The following is a 20,071-nucleotide window of genomic DNA, read 5'->3' as shown; positions in this document are numbered from 1 at the left end:
TTGAAAAAGGTCATTAAAGTCTCTGATTCATTTAGCTTAGTGTTAGTCATTGGCTAGTCATTGGTTCAGTGACTGGTCATTCACTGGCTGGAGGATGAACACACTATGTACCGGGGCTCTGTAGGTAGGCACACACCCACAGCACGTAGCCAAGGAGATGACAACTCCCCCTCAGTCTTCACTCTCACTTGCGAAGTATAGCAAAGTTAGCCAGTGTGCCCTGTTTCCTTCCTCCCCTCCCTCCCTTTTAAGTGATAGCACTATATTGCACAAAACAACATTTCTCTACTTTTCTGCTCAGCCATTAGTGGAAATGCTCTCAACCTATTTACCGCTAGAATTTCTTCTTATGAATTAAAACCTGTAATTCTTAAAAAAAAATACTTCCATGTCAGGCCTAGTCAGACTTGAAATCCAGCTTGGGGAGACTGACCCAATCCCAAGCCAGTCTCAACTACATAATGAGACACTAGAAGAGTATATATATATGGCCAAGTAAATAGACAATGTACATTTTTAGTTTCTGATTTTTGGTTGTACTTCTATATTTAAACAAGTTAAAGAATATGTAATCATGAAACCTAAATTTGTTCCAGAATACTAAGTACAATGACAAAATGCATGCTCACACGTAATTAAAGCATAAAACACGTTGTACTTATAAAGTTCAGTATCTGTATACCCTCAATAGAGGTTATTATTTTTATTTTGCTAACTAGGAATAACTGCTAACAAAAGTGATTTTTATTTAGTAATGTACTTCTCATTTTTCCATTTTTAAAAAAAGTTATTTTGACATTTATCTTTAAGGTGAAAAACAAAGCTAACACTCTCAACATATACTTCATAAACAACAAATGAGGACAGCTGATCGCTATCATCTTCAAATTCACAGCTAGGAGACACTACTGCAAAGGAATCTGTAGGTAAGTACTTGTGATTTTGTAAACATAACTTGAATTCACTTAAAAAAAAGACAAAAACCTTCTATAAAACCTTCCCAGACATTTATTCCAATTAACATTTATATTATAATAGAATAGTAAGAAAAAACAGGAAAGTAAGGTCTAGAGAGAAAGCCATCAATCATCAAATGTGATTTTCTTCCCCTGAAACACGGTGATGTTAGCCTGCTGCTCCTTCCGTCTCCTGCTGGCTTCCCAGGATGGGTGAAGAGGGAGCTGTGAATGAGGTCTGGTGGTCTCAGGTCCTCTCAGGGCATGTTTATTAAACCGACTCTTCACCTGAGCTTTGTTTTCTGAGAAATCTTGGAAGAGAAAGCAAAGATAATAAAAACTAAACATATATAAACAAGAAAAGAAAGAAATGGACTGCATCTTACTTGAATAAACTAAAAAAATTCTGCTTTAAAGATAGTAATACATAACTTAAAAAGTGATTCTAACAGGGAATGTCTTGGAATGGAAATTTTACACCGAGTGGGTAATTTTGGTATCCATACTTCCCATGATTCTAATACACATTATGCTGCCTTATTAACCATGATATAAAGAGGAAGGAACTTAAGTCCTGCTGAAATGGATTTGCAATTGTGATTTCCATCCTTCCATGTGGCAGAGCATTGCTACTGCATGTGGAGATTCGTAGCTATGGACACATACCTGAGATTTTGCTCTTTGGAGCTTGTTCTTTGTAATTCCTAAAAGAAAAAAAATGCCATTGTTATTGTTATTATTATCTTTGTGCTGGTACTGGGGTTTTAACTCAGGACCTGAGTGCTGTCCCTAAGCTTTCTCATTCCAGGCTGGCTCTCTGTAACTTAAGCTACAGCTTCACTTAGGCCTTTTTGGTGGCTAATTGATGAGAGACAGACACACAAACTTTCCTGCCCCAGCTGGCTTCAAATCTTGACACTCAGATCTCAGCTTTCTGAGTGGATAGACTTATAAGCATGAGCAGCCAGTGCCTGGAAAAAAACATGAATATGACCTTAAAAGGTAAATAAATCCTCTGTTCTTAAGCAGATGATATAACAGGATAAATCTTACCACAGGCCTATCAGAGTTTCACATTCAACCAACATGTCATAAATGTGGATTTTAGCTATATATCCAATGTTTGATTCCAATATTACTTCAGACATATAAAGGAGTTATGAATCTATTCTTACAAAGACTTCGGTTTGTAAGTTAAAAATAACCTGCCAAGTGAGTTGAAGGTGGCAGCCTAAGGATTACAGACGACAGAATACCAGTCAGGCAGGAGGCAAAGACTAGGAACACTACAGTTTGAGACCAGCCTGAACAAAATGACAGCAAGACTCCCATCTCCCAAACAAGCTGGGCATAGTAGCTCTTATTTAGCCAGCAACTCACAGGCAAAAGGATCATGATTAAAATCAGCTACTTGTCTACTAGCCAGGCCCTGAGTTCAAACCCCAGTATCTGTAAGCAACAACAACAAAACAAAAACCCAAACACAAACTATTTAATTTTCTTTTCTCTGTTCTTGGGGCCTATCTAAAGGATTTCAAACATCTCACATTTAAGATTTCCACATGTTGTGGAAAGGAATGGTGACATATTTTAAATGAAGGAAAAACCCATCTTTTGAGACAGGAGTCTAAGTTATTTTAATTAATTTCAGGCTCTGAAGATATAGCCAGGTGCTGGTTGCTCAGGCATATAATCCTAGCTACTCAGAAATTTGAGATATGAGGATTGAAGTTTGAAGCCAGCCAGGGCAGGAAAGTCCATGTAACTTAATCTTCAAAGCTGGAAATAAGAGCTGTGGTTCAAGTGGTAGAGCACTAGCCTTGAGCAACAATCAAGGACAGCACCCAGTAGTCCCTGAGTGCAAGTCCTAGGGCCAGCACAAATTAAAAAAATAAAAATAAAATACTTTACCAGTTTAATACTCTTGTCTAAGTGTTTAGAACATTATTCTATTCTGTTAAGGAGTATCTTTGACCTATAGTAAAATAATTTACTAAAGAAAAATAGCAGCTACTAAAGAAATCTGCTAAACATGACTCACTCTAAAATATGCTATCTTCTAACAGATAAGAACTTTATGATTTATACAAGGACAGAGCAATGGGAAAACTCAATGTGAGGCCAGCAGCCTTACATAATGAATAAAAACGACACAGAACAAATGACTGATGTCTACAGCAGTGGTCCTGAGTCATCAAAACTCCCCACCACATCCTTTTCACCAAGTTCTGTTTAAGCAGAGACATGAAAAAGTTTCAAATTTTTCATCAAAAACGGGCAGTTTTGTGGGCTGGGAATGTGGCCTAGTGGTAGAGTGCTTGCCTAGCAAGCATGAAGTCCTGGGTTCAATTCCTCAGTACCATACACAGAAAAAGCCAGAAGTGGCACTGTGGCTTGAGTGGTAGAGTACTAGCCTTGAGCAAAAGAAGCAGTGCCCAGGCCCTGAGTCCAAGCCCCAGGACTGGCAAAAAAAAAAAAAAAAAAAAAAAGGTAGTTTTGAAGGTCTGATAATTCAAGGTTAAAACAAGTCAGTGCTGCATGTTATTTGGCTGTTATAGCATCTCATTTCAGGCTGCAGCTGGGACAGCTGGGGCACTGTCACACACTTCTGTATGCCTTTCCACTTAAAGTTAGAGAGGGACAAGTTTAGTTTGGGTTGTACAAACTACAATGACTTGTGGTTGGCATTTCTTCCCTTATTGTTGGGAATATACTGGTATTTCTTCTTCTAAAAAAGGAATACAAAAGCATCCTTACCTTCTGGAGCTTTTAGATCCAGATAATGAGTGGAAAAACACAGACTCTAACTTCCTGGCTTCTGTTGCTGGCTTACTTTGGTTACCTCCTCTACCCCAAGGGGCTGCACGCTCATCCTCGGTAGGTTGCTCCATCTTTTGGGGAGGTCTTTGCTCCTTAGCTGCAGAGTGGGGGCCACTTTGCTTCTTTCTTGTCAGTCTGGCTTTCCCAATGAAGAAGTCATCACCACTGTCACTCTCCTCAGACATGGAGGACTGCTTGTAGAACCTTTCTTCTGTGCTATCATCAAAGTACTCCTTTTCCTCCTCCTCTTCTGACTCACTTCTGCCACTGAGTGCGTGCTCAGATACTTCCTTCTTTGAACTCTCACTTGCTGATTTCAGTCTGGGCTCAGCAGGTGTCTTCTGGCATCCAGGGGGACAAAGAGACCCTTTTCCTGAAGGCTTTGATGGGGAAGCTGAAATGTCCACTGCTTTTGGTCCAGGTTGTACCTTGGCCACTTTTTCTTTTGAGTCACGGGTGGGTTTCTTTGCTGATACTTTGGCTTCCTTGTCCTTCTGCTCACCTGTAACGGTCCTCTCATGCTGCCGTTTATCATTTGAACACAAAGTGCTCTGAGAAAAATTTTCTTCTGAAGTGGTCTCTGATGGCTGAACTTCAGTAGCATTCTGTCTTGCATCTTTAAAGGACTGGACAGCAGCTGTTGGAAAAATAGTGCAGGACTTGTTTCAGCATTAACACCAGTGTAACAGTACTGTTTCAGTACCAAACTTCTTAAATGATTTGAAACATGTAAGAGAACAAGTGGACTTTATACTAAATATGTAAAATGGGTCTGAATTCACAAAGAAATAATTTGACTTCTTGAAAAATAGATTTATCAGATGTGCTCAGATACCGTCTTGTTAAACTGCCAAAGAAAAAGAAAATTGTCCTTTTTTACATGTCTGAGTTATGAAGAGCAGAAGTCACTAACACAAATTTGCACCTTGGATTTCTATGGTAATAAGGTAGAATTATGGTGTTTTCAGACATAAAAATAAAACACTATCTGTGACAAAACTAGTCCTATATATTTTATTATATACAAATAAAAATGATGTGAGAAAAGAAGGTTAAAGCAATATGTCAATATTTAGAACTATAACCTGATCATGTTATATAAACACATTAAAATGTAAGAAAAAGTCTCAGATTTAGTTAGCTTTTTCATAAAGCATATTTTCTATAGTTTTTGTCCTCATGTATAAATACTGAAGGATCTATGTTTATAATAGCAAGCATCTTCAAGGGTTGAAAAATGCACTGAGCAGACTGACTTTTAATTCAGTTAATCCATACCTTTCAGTACATCTATTTTTTTCTTAAGAAGTGGGTGCACTGCTAGTCTGGCAATTGCTCTTTCAGTTGCAGTAGAATCTGGCTGCAAAATTAAAAAAAAAAAACACAAATATAGGGGGCTAAAAATAACTCAGCTCCGTTTAGAAACGTTTAAAGGATCTAAAAAGGCTAAATCAATATGAAGGAATCTAATAACGTATAGAACTAAACTGTCTGATACAGACAAGTTGTGATTACTACAATATTTGAAGTCCCATCTAATTAAGGTGTAGGAACAATGTAATGCTGTATACTCATATTCTGAATGTCTCCTATCTTGGCTGTATTGTGTATTGTTTGAAACAACACCAAAGACTTGAGGATGATTGGATGAGAATAGTTTATGATGCAACATTTAATCCAATGAAAATTTAGATTACTCTAGTAGTAGATGTAGACTACTCTAAGTACATGATGTAGCTACAACTTCTAAATTTCTACTTCCAGCTCTCACATGAGCCCAGAATGGTATGCAGCCACATAACTGAAATACAGTTGACACATCTAGTCAGAACTCTTTTGAGTTTCCCCTCCAATATGCTTCTCCTACTGTTTTTCTTCTCTGTTCTTTTCTTTTCTGTTCTGTTCTGACTTTCAGTTCTGATTACTCAGGCCTAACATTCTAAGGAGTCTTCTATTTCCCTTTCCCTCATATTTCACAATACATTCCCCAGCATATCACATGGCTCTACATGTGTAAGACATATAGAATCAGTCATTTCTACTCTTTCTACCTTTGATTAAATCACCAACTCCTTTACCTGGACCAACACTGTAAACTCATACATGATCACTCTCCTTCACATTTTACTCTATTTTATAGTCACTTTTCCCTAGAGCAGGGCAGTGATGTCAAATCATTTTATTTTCATTTCTCTAAGCCTCCTTGCTTTCAGATGTTTAGGTTATTCTGGTGCAAGCTCTTTTTAATCTGCAATGTTTTTCTCTCAAATACACAAATGACTGATCATCTCACTGTCTTCAGGCCTCAAATGTCATCACAAACAACACAAAGCTACCACTGTTGATTTTATCTACTTCACATAATTTAATATATATCAGTGCAAGTATCTTCATACTTTTGCTGTAGTCAGTTACAAGTAGTTTTAGAACTGTGGTAATACCTGAATGCCTACTGTTAACTTTGGATAAACACTATACTTTGTAATCATTTTATCACTGAATTTATTCAGCAAATAACTTCTCTATCCCAGAACTATCTTTGATTTGGCAATCTTATTTCTATAGGTGCTATTTTTTAAAAAGGCTCTACAATAAGCTCCACAATTCTACAACTACACATTAATCAAAATTTATTATTTTATTTATTATAAATATTATTATATGAATTTATTAATCTTATTTATATGTGTCTCTCTGTACAAAGTTGCAATCTCTGCTGGACATCATGTATTTACTGCAGAATCCCACAGCACGCATCATGTTGCTGTCAAATTGGAACTGTGCATCGAGTTCAAAGACAGCATAGAAGTTTTTTCATATACAAAATCATACATAAAACTGAGCAATTATGTGAAATTATGACTATCACAGCTTTAGGCTAGTAACTATGCAATTTGTGATTTTTTTAAAAGAAAAACAACAGTTAATACACAGAAAAATAAAATACACCATTCTATGAATAAGTACTTTGTTGAAAAGATAGCTACTTTTAAGGAGAATATGAAATTTTTAAAAAGATTCTTAGCTAACTGCTAATACAGGATAAAAATGTGGTTTATTCAGGAAAAGGAAGAGGTTGGACATGACTTCCTATAATCATTCTTCATCAGGGAATACATTTTGTGCCTCTGAATAACTGTAAATATGAAGTCCAATTTCAATCATGGGCACTAGTCATGTCTCTAATGGTGGCTAAAACATTATTTTTTAGGTAGCAATATAATTCTGTTTAAGAAAAATGGATTAAAGATACATGGCTTCCATATTCTCATTCATTTTGATGATATTCTTTTTTTTTTTAATCGTCTTTTCAGTGAATCAAACCCAGGGATTTGCCCATTAGCACTCTACAACTGTGCCATATTTCCAGCAGTGGAAATCTATTTAACAAATATGTTGTTGGAAGAGGAGGTATTTCAAATGATAGAGTGTCAACCTTGAGCAAAAGAGTGAAGGAAGAAATGTGAGTTCTGGAGTTCAAGCCCCCACTATTGACTGACACACACACACACACACACACACACACACACACACACACACACACACACACACACACACACACGCACACACACACACACACACACTGTCTTGCAGGTTCATATGAATATAAAATGGTGTGTATACATATGCATAAACATACATATATGTATATATACATATATATACACACCCATTACAGTACAAAGGCAATACAGCAGCGTACACACACACACACACACACACACACACACACACACACACACATACACACACACACACACACACATACACACACACAAAATGATTTTACAGCTTCTAACTTCTACAAACTGGAAATCTGATCATGTCAGCCCAGGCTAGCTTCAAACTTGTGATCTTCAGGGCTGGATATGGCAAAGAGCTTGCCCAGCAAGTGCCATGTCCTGGGTTTGATCTCCAGTCCCAAACCAGTCAAAACCAAGTAAACTGTGATCTTCAGATCTCAGTCGCCTAGGTCACTAAGACTGTAAGTTGTGAGCCACAGCACCTAGCTTTGACTTTATTCTTAAGAAAGCGAACTTAACATTTTAAGTTCTAAGTCTATTCTTAGGAAAGCAATTTTAAACCTTTCTTTAATTTTGCTCTAATTTTGTGATTAGGTCAAAATTTTTGCTATCCAACTGATTAGATATCTAGACTGTCTTTAAGATTATTTACTTAGGAAAAAGCTATAACTCCAAATCAGATTTCTGAATTTAGTGTAATATTCCTAACAGGTCTGCTTGTTATAGAATAACTTTTCTAACATTGAGTCTTACCTCTAAATGTTTTTTTTTTTTTTCACTAAAATTTGTAAAGCCTACTTCAAAGCTATACAAATGTAAAAAGAGGCCATGAAGCAAGTGGGCCGAGACTCCTTCTTTTGATGGTGGTTAGGGTTCTGCGGCCCTAAGATGTCCATATGTCCGCTATGCTCTGTCTTGCTCACCAGCATTGGGCTAAGTGCAGGAACTTGTGGGTTAAATTTAGGAACCCACAAGAAAGGGTGAGGCGGTCTCTGCCATGAGCCTTTAACCCCTGGGCACACCCTTTCTTTACTACGTCATCCCTCTTTCTATATACTGAGCCTTATTATCTTTTTCTACCCAAGGACATAAACACCATCTTTGGAGGCTCCCAAGGTGGCGTTTCATGAAAAAGGCTAAGATAAATGTACAAATTACTAACCCCATTGATCTCAAAATGGTAAGCTTCATTTGATAGATTGAAAATGTTATAGATAGATATAAAAGCAACAAATATGTTGATATATCTGAAATTTAAATAAATCTATTTTAAAGCTTAAAAGTCTACTAAGTAGTCTCTATGAACAGTTTTTACACCTGCATGAAAAATATTAGGAGGTATGAAGGAAACCACAGCTTTCCTTATTTAAAACTGACACAATGTTTGCCATGGAAAATTCTCAGGAAACTGTGGTTTTCACACACCTTTAGTTTCTTCCATTTCAAACAAATTAAATAAAAAAGTAGAAAACATCTCATTTTTTAACGGGAAAATTTTGTTTTGGCATACTGGTATTTATTGTGAACACAAAGCATTTGGTGTTCAATTTTGAAAAGAATTTTGCAAATGTACCTCTGAATGTAAACAGACTAAAAATAATAAAGGTCTCCTGTGTGTAATATTAATTCTTTGGAATGTTGCCTAAAATGAACTGCCTCTAAATGAACTGGTACAGGAAGAATGCTAGGAGCAATACTTGTTATAGTTAGTTTGGCTTATTAATTCTAAGCTTTATCTGAGGATGTAAATCAACAAATTAACATTTGTGTTTATCAAATCCATTAAGCAAGACAATGGGAAACAGCTCCTTTGGCTGGACAGGAAGAATTATGGCAAACTACACATTGACATTTTTGGAGGTAATAAAATAGATAATATTTTCCATACTGTCTTATGTTCTGTTTGCTCAATTCTCATGTAAGATGAAATTTTAAAGACTACTGAAGACAAAGCCAGTATAAATACCATTTTGTGTTAAAAAATCAAAGAAGGCTTCTCACAAATTTAATCTGATACATACATTACTTTGGGCAATGTAGATAAGCATCAATGCTAAAACCACCCATTTACATGTTAATAGAAATATTAGTCATTCCAGCTATTCTCAATCATCTGGACAAAGTAAGAGCTCTGTGGTAAGGACATTTTTAGCAACTGTGTTTCTTCTCTGATTGAAAGGACAGAAGACTCCATCAATACAGTTTTCCCTAAGCCATCAGGACAGCTTTTAGGGGACGAAGTCATTTACTTTCCTCTTTGGGCCCTATAATCAGCCATGGATCAATCTCTTAAGATAACTGGGCCTACAACATAGAATGTGCATGTCCGCATGTTTATGAAGCATAATCATATTTAAACAAAATCGAATAATGAAAAAAAAGGAAAACAGTGCTTAACGCCATGTAATTGCAATGAATTCTAAGCAAGTGAGGCCAGGATGAACCTTCCTTCCTCTAATCAAGAAAATCAATTTTTTTTTATTGTAAAAATACTGTACAGAGGGGTTACAATTACATGAGTAAGGTAATGAGTCTATTTCCTATTGAGCATTGATACCGCCTCCTTGTTTTTTCCCTACCATCCCTTCCCTCCCCACCTCCCCACCTCTTCCCTCCCCTGCCACCCCGAAGTTGTAAAGCTTGTTTTCAACATAGTGTCTTGTACATCTCATTCTTACAATAGGTCAACCTGTATCCTTATTTCAGTAAGAAAAATCAATTTTTAAAAACGTCTACTCTTTTAATAATGTAAAGACACAGGGAGATGATAATATGACAGAGGTAAATGAATAGGGGGGAAGGTAGAGCTGGAATTAAGAGAACTCAAGTTTCCAGTAGTCACATGATTTAATTAAATTAATGTTCTGTCATACTTATCACTATTTTATAGGTATTTGTGTGTTAGAATCTGGTGCTGGTGCTGGTCTAAGTGGGTAGGAGGAATGGAAGGAGGCTAGGGCTGAAGGCCAGGAAAGAGGGCGAGACAGTATGCTCCACACTGGCACTTAAGTCTCTACACGGGATATACCTTTTTGCAGATCTTTTCAAAGTTGATGTCATCACCAAGAGCAGATTTAGTCACTTCATCAGGTTTCAGTTCCTATGAAAGACAAAAAAGTATAGAAGTTCAAGTTAAACAGCCACTATTATGAATTAAATTCCTTCTGTATCTTGCTTTAAAAAACACAGTATTTTCAATCTAATTTGCTCCGCTTGCATGTTTGGCGGGTCTAGCTCCTCCACCGGAGTTGTTACACCTGTAGCCTGGCTTTGGCTGGTTCTTTGGAGATGAAATTTAACAGACTTTCCTGCCTGTGCTGTCTCTGAACTACAATCCTCAAAGTCTCAGCTTCCTAAGGAGCTAAGATTATAGGAACCAGCCACCAGTACCCTGCCTACAATCTAAATTTTATTATTGTTATTTTAATGATGTATAATCTAAATTTTAAACAAAGATTCAGTAATCCTACTATGTTAGATGCATCCAAAAGAAATGAAATCATTACACTGCAGAGATACTGGCATGGGCATGTGAATTGCAGGACTCCACCTCGCTGTCCATTACACAGTCATGCACAAGGAAAATAGGGTATGTACAAAGGGCGTTTATGCAACAACAAAAATTAAGATCGTGACATTTGTGGCAACATAAAATAATTGGAAGACAGGTCCAAACATATTAGCTAGTCATGGCAATATAAATAGTTACGTTCTCACAAGTGAAAAGTTAAGATAGCTGCTCTCTTAAACTGAGAAAAACAGTGGTTCCTAGAGGCTTATAAAAGGTCGCAGAGGCAAGGGGATAGAGTGAGGCTGGACACTTAAATATCAAATATAGGTAGGAGTTAGTTCTAATGTCCTATATAGCACACTAGAGAAATTACAGCTTATAGTAATTTATTGCATATTTCAAAATAACTATACAAATTTAAAGATTCCCAGCACAGAAATGAGATATATTTAAGGAAATGTTAATTACCCCAGTTTGATCCTTTCTCATTGTACACATCTGTCAGATTTTTGTAATTTAACACAATCTCTTGCCAGGAGGTTGGTGGCTTCTGCTTGTAATCCTAGCTACTCAAGAGGCTGAGATCTGAGGGTCACAGTGTGAAATCAAGCTAAGTGATCTCAAGCCCTAGTACCAGTACCTACACACAAAAATAAAACAGTCTCTTAAAAAAAAGTCCAGGCTCCAGATATACGGCAAATATTAAATTAAAATGCAAATGTTTAGACTGAGGAAGGGAAAACCATTTGTAGCAGGGTTGGTATTTCACACACATGACCTATGTTAATAACAACCTCTACTCTTAGCGCATAAGCAGCCCTGGGCTGGACTGAATACCTTCCCAAAGATGTCCACCTCTCCATTTCCACACTGTGAGTGTGTTATTTGGTAGATGTAAATAAGGGCCTTGAAATGAGACATGGATCCTGGATAATACAGGTGGCCCAAGTCCCCAGGTTCCTTGTCAGAGGACAGTGGAAGGAAGCAGAGTCGAGAAGGAAGGACAAAGCAGAAGCCAGAAAGGTAAAGAGAAGACAAAGGTAAGCACTGTCCTGGAAGAAAGAAGGCTGAGAGTGGAGGTGGGGCCTGGGCGGAAGCTGGGCGGCATACTGCCTGGAGCCCACGGGTGTTCAGTCTTGAGCAGCCTGAACACTTCTAAACTCCAAAACATCAACTCTACACATCTGTGTGGTTTTAAGCCACTAAAAATTCAAAACAACAGAATATATTTTCTATCTCCTTCCTATCTTCACATTATAAAGTAGTCATAGCATATTTGTATATACCAGAGATAATGCCAACAATTAAATATTCACTTTCAAACTTAATAAAATATATATGCCCTGACTGACTTAATGGTCCTTGTCGTAGAACACATACTTGAGTACTTTGGGCCAAGTACTTTGCTTTAAATACACCTATGTGTGTATTTAAAGGGATGCCATCTATTGAGATGCTTCATAGATAATGTAAACGAGTCAAGCTTAGCAAACAAGTATGGATAGGAATCCTGTTTTATACATGAAATTTTTGTCAGTGCTATTTTAAGTAGACCTTGAGGAATAAACACTACAAATATAATGCAAATATTATGAAATCATTCTTCCTCCCTTTGCTTTAGACTGAAAAGTAATAAAAGAGACTGCCTCTCAGAACAAGGCATGGTTTGTGTGTTCTTACAAATGGACAAATACTATAGTAAATGTTAGTTTTCTTCTCAAAAAGTAAGAGGAAATTTTACCCATAGCCTTTCTGAATCCTCCGAAGTCTGCTCTGGAGTCTACTTGAAAAGTTCATGCTACATTGCTGGGACTTGCAAATTGTTTCCTTAAACCTAGTTTTATCTATCTTTTGACTGAGAATATTTAATACATATTTGAAGGAAAACATCTTAAAACAACTCTTTGTATTCTGGAATTGTATTCAAATTTCAATGCAGGGATATAACTTGCTAGGAATTTAATTAATTTACTCCCATTTTAATTTATTCCCAATTTAATTAATTTACTCCCATTTTATGAAAGCCAGTCATTACAGCAAAATTCGCTAGTCTATCAGATTAGTAATTCAAAGTGTAGAGGATATTATGAGAACTGAATTTTAAAAATCTGAAGTCATTTTCCATTTTAAAAGAATGCCTGGCCTGGGACTTGAGGCTTACCCAACAACAAACCAACCCCTTCATTAGAAATAAGTGAATACGAGTGCTGGGGAATGGTGAAGGATGTCATGCTTTGAGGATAAAACTCACAAAGTCCCAGTTCAGTTAAAATAAAGAGAACTCACTCAGATTAATGCCACTTAGAGGCTTGTAGTATTACTAATTTGTTTCTCTTATTTAAGCTTTCAAGTATTAGGACTCCCCAATCTATTTTAATGATAAAAGAAACAATAATATTCTTTAAAGTGTACATACTTGAGTTTACTAATCCACTGACAAACAATAGAGCCGAGAATGATTTCAGCTGCCACTTCAGCTGTAGTTTCACCCACTGTGGAGAAGCCTGGGTTGCTCCCTCTGTACAAGCCTGAGAAGATCTCTCTATAGGACAGGCTCTTGGCCAAGTCTTGGGCCAAGACCTATGTATGAGTCCTGTGGCTGACTCTAGTCTGTATACTTGCAGAACAATAAGCTCTAATTGTATCTACAACAGCTTTTGTTGAGTCCTGAGGACACTACTAGTCACTCACTGAATAGTCTTGGGGATTGTTGACCCATTCATTTTTATAAAAGAAAATTATTACTACATGAGACCATCTAAGGCACCACAGCAGAGGTAGGACTAGACTATTCACATTTTGTTTACTGCCATATCCAGTTGTCAATGATGAGTTTTCCCCCCTCCCTCCTTCCTTCCTTCCCTCTCTTCCACAAGGTTTCACTATGTGGTCTAGGTTGCCCTCAAATTCCTAACCCTCTTGCATTAGCTTTCAGAGTGCTGGACATGTAATGCCATGCACAGCTTAGAAATTACTCCAGTTCCTTCCTAAACTGATATTATTCAGGTTCTCTACATTGACGACTGTTACTCACTAGCAAGATCCAACCGAAGAATTTTAGTTCCCAGTTGTGGAAAGAAGGGACTGTGATGAAGATAATTTATATGTGTTCTACAGTATAACTTGTCTCACTGTACTGCTCAGGTCTCAGTACTGGGTACACCACAAAGCAGACCCAGTGAGAACACTGCCCTGTCCACAGGACATTTAACAGCTCTCTCTCATTCAACTGTCTCTCTTAATCTTCTAAGTTAGAAACACAGTTAATCTCCACTCTCATCCATGTTGAAGTATGCACCTTTCTCTCAGGTAGTAGCTAGGATTTTTAAATACACTACACTGAAGCTCTCTTGTTCTTGTCTCTCTGTCTCATTGGAGTACGGCTTCCCAAAGGCAAGAACCATATTAACTTAAATTTCTATATAAAGGAGCACAGAATGTATGACACACAAATTATAGACTGAAACTATTCTTGCTGAGCTCAAACAAATTGTTCCAGTCAAAAGAACGGCTCCGAGATGACATACAAGTGTATGAAGTTTACTAGCTAAGGACAAGGTTAAGTACTACCAAGTAAAACTTTTACTTTTTAATTCTTAGAAAAAATAACTACTTCATCTTATGTTCTTAAAGGCGCAATGTACCTAGGCAGCGTTGATGGCCTGCGTGACAGGCAACCTCTGATCTGGACTGCCCTGTCACAGTGGCTCTGGTCTAACTTCTGAATGACATTTCAGGACTGCAAGCAATGGCCATCTTATATACCACTTAAATGAAGTAGGAGATTGCAGACATTAAAATTCTCAAAAAAATTTATTCTGTGCTAAAAACATCAATTTTATTGAATTTAATACTACAGTATATGAGTCTACAGGAGTATTTCCAGTTTAAAAAGAAGAAACAGACTGAATTAATAATGGTATAAAACATGACCAGTGCAACCTGTTAATAACTTCAGGAATTTTAGTCTCTGCTACTGTAATAATAGCTTTCTACATCTTAAGTCATCTGCTCATCTAAATTCAATAAGCTGACATTTGAAATTAAAAATTATAAACATGAAATGAATGAAAACTGAGCTAACAGCTTGATGGAGATAAGAAAAAGAAATGTAACTGGCACCAATGGCCCATGCCTGTAATCAGGAAGCTAAGCTCTTAAATTCTAGGTTCAAAACCAGCCCAGGGAGGAAAAGTCCTTGACACACCAAAATCTGAAGGGGGCGCTCTGGCTCAATTGGGAGAGTGCCAGCTTTGATTTAGAAAGCTGAGAGATAGCACCCAGGCCCTGAGTTCAATCCTAAGTACTCACACACAAGAATGCACATGCGTGCGTGCAAGTGAACACATATACACCTATCTAAAAAATTCACAAAGCAAGCCAGGTGTCACTGGCTCATACCTATAATCCTAGCTACTCAGGAGGCTGAGATCTGAGGACTGCAGTTCGAAACCAACAATGGCAGGAACGTCCATGAGACCCTTATCTCCAATAAACTATTGAGAAAAAGCCAGAAGTGATGCTGTGGCTCAAGTGGTAGAGCACTATCCTTGGGCACAAACAAGCTCAAGGACAGCACCCAGGTCTGAAGCTCAAGCCCTAGGACTGGACAAAAAATAAATAAATAAATCATAAAACAACTTTGGAGATTTATCATCACTTTGGCCACTTAAAAGGATTCTTTGACATAAATCTCCTTTAAACATCTAATCTACTTTGGGCACAACTGGCTTATGCCTGTAATCCTGCTGAGATCCTTTCTCGTCCTCTGTCCTTAGTTCCCCTATTTAGTTTGAAACCAATGTCTGTACCTCAAAACATGGCTAAAGACGTACTGAAGTACTACATCATTTAATAAGTCTTTCTCTGCCTTTCACCATGACTCTGACATAGGAGGCAAGGGCCAGGCATGGACTCTGGGCCTGGAGTCTAAAAACCCAGTTCAGCAGAGCACCAGTCAATCAAGCAAGCCAAGCAAGTAAGCCTGGCAGTGAAGCAGTAAGCCCCTGTATGACCTCTCCCAATCTATTTTAGATGTGTTCAATTATATTAATATTTAAAACATATTCCTAAGAGCTTAATATTAGACACTGTGACCACACAACCAAAATGAAGTTTTGAAGTAACATGAAAGTAACCTGACATAATAACACAATGGATAAAATGTATTAACAGATTGATAAAAACATTTCCAAAGTACTGTATATGGAAAAAAAGATGATACTCTCTGTTTAGTGCAGGTCTTAATGGTGGGAACAATAAAAAGACTGCTAATGTATCAGAGGAACGTTCTTCAATTGCACAAAACTATCGATCATGATCTATTTGTCTAGGATGAATTCACAGTTATCTAGAACTGCTTTAGTTTTAGAAGTTGGTGAGTGTGTGGCAATGATTCACTTTGGTTTTGTGAGACTACCTGTGAATTAGTGGTAAATGTTACCTTGTTAGTTATCTATCTTATGATCCAGCAATACCACACTATTGGGCATTTGTCTCAAGGATTACAAATAGTAAAGACATTTGCACAACCATGTTCACTCCTGCACTATTCACCACAGAAAAGTTATGGAAACCACCCAGATACTGTTCAATGGATGAATGGATCAAGGAAACATGATATGTATCTGTGCATGTGTACAACACACAATGGAATTTCAATCACCCATTAGGAAGAATATATAATGGATGGACCAGGAAAAACCTATGTTAAGTGAAGTCAGGTTCAGAGAGATAAAGGATACATGTTTTCTCTCATATGTAAAAGTCATATGACTTTTATATGTGTGTTTGTGTTTATAAAGATATGTATACACCACACATATGAAAACATATTTGTTACCTATATATATATATACACATCAAAGTATTAAAGTATGGCATTTACAGGGGAGTATTCCAGTGGTATAATTAGACTAATTAACAGTCTAACAAAACGAACACCAGAAAGCTGGAACCTGAGGGGTGGAAGGAAGGGGGAGCAGAGAAATGAAAAGTGGGAGAATGGGGAAATGCTATCATAAGATTCAATGTATGTATATATGTGAAAACTAGGAAAATGAAGGGCCAGGTGAGGTTGGGAGAGACGGGAGAGAATGATGAAACAAGTGACACTGGCCAGGCGCATTATGCGCATACACTGACACGCTCTCTGAAACCCCACTGCATTAACTACTTCAACATACAACAGGATGAAACAGAACCTCCTCAACTAGAGAGAGGAAAGTGCACAAAGCTCTGTGGGGATACAATGGAAAAGAGGATGGGAGGGTGAGAAAAGCCTATACTGACAATGAAGAACAATCAGTCTTGGCAAGCAGAAGGAAACTAATTTAGGTCTTGAAAAGGAGAGTGATAAAATAAAGTAAGTTTACTACTAGGAAATTTTACTGCTGTCAGGTTTTTTGCTGGCAGCCATTGTAGACACTTAGCCAATTACTTACTAAACGTCTACAAGAGTGCTGTCTCATTTTACTTCCAAGTTGAATTTCATGTCAGAAGTTAAGTCTTCATACTCTAAAAACTGAGATGAAGAGCTTTTACAACTACAATTTATTTTCATCAATTTATGAAAATTAATACTATTTTGGGGAGCAAAGCTCAAGAAATACTTCTATAAATTCAACAGTCCAAAGATCTTTACTTTTCTAACATAGAAATTAAACATAAACATAGCAAATAATCTAGTCAAATGAAGATCTAAATCTGTTTTTGTATTATATACTATCTCTTACAAAAAGAAACGCTTTTCAGAAAATAAAACAAAATGAACAGCTTGCTTAACCTAAGAGATTAAACACGGTCACATATTTTATGCCAAATAAAAACATAAACTGTTCCTGAAACACAAAAGAATCCCTTTCTACGGTCATTTAAAAAAAGGTAGGTAGAGAAATGAGAGCCAAGAATTATGTCAGAGTGAATACCCTGCAAGGAACACTGGAGTTCTAAGGAATAAGTTACAGCAGACCAGACAGATTCTTCTCATTCTGGAAATTCCTTTCTAACAAAGAGGCTGGCTCTGGAGAGAGCAGTTTATGGTTTTGATGTGGAATCCGAGCATTAGTGTTTTAAAAGCATGTAACACTCATAAGTGGCAAACTTCTAAGAGTAAAGAAAATACTTAAAACCACTTTTGTTTTGTCACCTGGAAGGAAAGTACATTAAAAATGAAAACAAATAGAGTGAAAGGAACATACATATTATGTTATTATGTAGTCTATCAAATAAACTGTCAAATTACAGCATGAAAATGAACTTACTATACTTTTCTTACTAAAAGATTTCATTATAACATCTGCAAATTTATTTTTCCTTACCAAATTCTAAAGAGTAGGAAAAAATGGAAATGAATTAAACCTCAAGTTTAGTAAATGATTATGCAAGCCCATTTTCCCTCCTTAGTGAATCAACTAGACTGTTAAAAAAAAAATAGGGACACTTCCAGGCTAAGATGTAGGAACAGGGACTTTTTTTTTTTCATGGAGAAGTGATTACAAGGAAGTGGTCTTTAAGCGAAAAAAATCCGGAGGAAATCAAAATCTAGGGGAACTCAATCTATTTGTTACTGTAAATGCTAATGCTTTCAAAATATTTTCCTGAGAACCTTTAAGTTTCCAGCAATCTATTCAAGAGCACATATGATTTGTAAAATCTACACTACTTAATAATAGTTTAGTACCATGTTCTACTCACATTTGTTTAAAATACAGCAAAACAATTAGGAAAGGCTGACTTATTTGAAATACAGTTTCTGCTGCTAACTCTTTTGAAACCAAAGGGAATTGGTGACATCTATACTTCCAGCTTTTTGGTTGCTAATTGGAAATAAGAGTTTCATGAACTTTCCTGCCCAGGGTGGCTTTGAACCTTTGATCCTCAGATCTCAGTCTCCGAAGTAGCTAGGATTACAGGCATGAGCCACTGCTGCCCAGCAAGGAATTACTTTTCATATTTAGCTTTCAGATATTATTTTTAAATGACATTATTTTAAAATATTAGACACATGCACAAAGTCCTTTAATCAGGTAAGCTTTATCTTTAAGAGGGCATAGCTTTTCAAATTATGCCAAATTATAACCAAACCTTATATTCTAAAAGGCAATGACACATTATTTTATTATTTCCTTTCGGAATTATGTGGCCACTAAAAGTATAATGCAGAGAGCACACGAATATCTTTATAATTCCTATTTTTTCCTTATAATAGATTTTGGCTAGAGGAATGCTGAGAAAACGGGTTAGAAAATAGATTTGGACTGAATCCTAGCTTTGGCTTTCTGTAATACTGTGACTTCAGGCACAGTGATTAACCCTTTGGAATCAGTCTCCATTTTAGTCAAGTAACAGTTGGTGACCATTCTTGACATTCTTTATTGGAACTTGATTAAACCCTATCAACTTGGTCAGGCAGTAAAATTAATATGTATAAATTGTCATATTTTCCAAGAAATTTCCCTGATTACTATTTGTGGTATTGTCTAGGTCTTATAAAACTGTTTTTTGTTTTTTTTTTTGGCCAGTCCTGTGGCTTGAACTCAAGGCTGGGGCACTGTCCTTACCACTTGAGCCACAGTCATAACTTCTGAGTTTTTTGTATGTGGTACTGAGGAATTGAACTCAGGGCTTCATGCATGCTACGCAAGCACACTGCCACTAAGCCACATTCCCAGCCTTATTGACTTTGCTTTAAGAAATTGTATAAACCAGCTCCCTTGTTTGATACTGTAAGATTTTTTAGAGTAATCTTAAGAATTACATGACAAGCACACCAGTACTTAAAAAAGAAGTCTCGGGCTGGGAATGTGGCCTCGTTGTAGAGTGCTTGCATGAACCAGAGGTTCAATTCCTCAGTACCATATAAACAGAAAAAGCCAGAAGTGGTCCTGTGGCTCAAGCGGTAAAGTGCTAGCCGTGAGCAAAAAAGCTCAGAGACAGTGCCCAGGCCAGGCCCTGAGTTCAAGCGCCAGGATTGACCAAAAAAAAAAAAAAAAAAAAAAAAAATCTGATCAACAAATGAGGATTAAGATGGATCTGCAAGGCAGTCAGTCATATTTCACCTCCATTCTGTTTTCCTTCTCACCTACTACTTTAGTCACTTCCCTATTCTTACTTTTGTATTTATTCCACATTCCAACTATGACATTAATTTACTAAGGAAGTACATGCTGTTTACCTGCCTTGGGCTGCAATGAATGCTGTAAGCATGCGCTAAGAAGATATTACATCTTGAAAGAATGCTAATATTAAGAAAGATCTAG

The 20,071-nt window shown here is 36.9% G+C and overlaps 1 protein-coding gene across 2 annotated transcripts in view; it reads right to left on the bottom strand.

The window, feature by feature from the left end:
* Nucleotides 1-985: 985 nt before the first annotated feature.
* Nucleotides 986-20,071, bottom strand: part of LOC138819720 (serum response factor-binding protein 1-like) — a 32,809-nt gene continuing 13,723 nt past the window's right edge. For both annotated transcript variants that reach the window (XM_070011266.1, XM_070011267.1), the window contains exons 4-8: nucleotides 10,329-10,400; nucleotides 5,055-5,136; nucleotides 3,714-4,413; nucleotides 1,623-1,660; nucleotides 986-1,267 (exon numbers count right to left, since the gene is read on the bottom strand). In XM_070011266.1, the coding sequence (XP_069867367.1) occupies nucleotides 1,083-1,267; nucleotides 1,623-1,660; nucleotides 3,714-4,413; nucleotides 5,055-5,136; nucleotides 10,329-10,400 (1,077 nt within the window). In that variant the 3' untranslated portion in view covers nucleotides 986-1,082. The remainder of the gene's footprint in view (nucleotides 1,268-1,622; nucleotides 1,661-3,713; nucleotides 4,414-5,054; nucleotides 5,137-10,328; nucleotides 10,401-20,071) is intronic.

This window comes from Dipodomys merriami, unplaced genomic scaffold (assembly GCF_024711535.1).
Source record: "Dipodomys merriami isolate MVZ:Mamm:240054 unplaced genomic scaffold, mDipMer1.0.p SCAF_81, whole genome shotgun sequence".
NCBI classification, from domain to species: domain Eukaryota; kingdom Metazoa; phylum Chordata; class Mammalia; order Rodentia; family Heteromyidae; genus Dipodomys; species Dipodomys merriami.
This window is presented reverse-complemented; position numbering and strand designations above follow the sequence as displayed.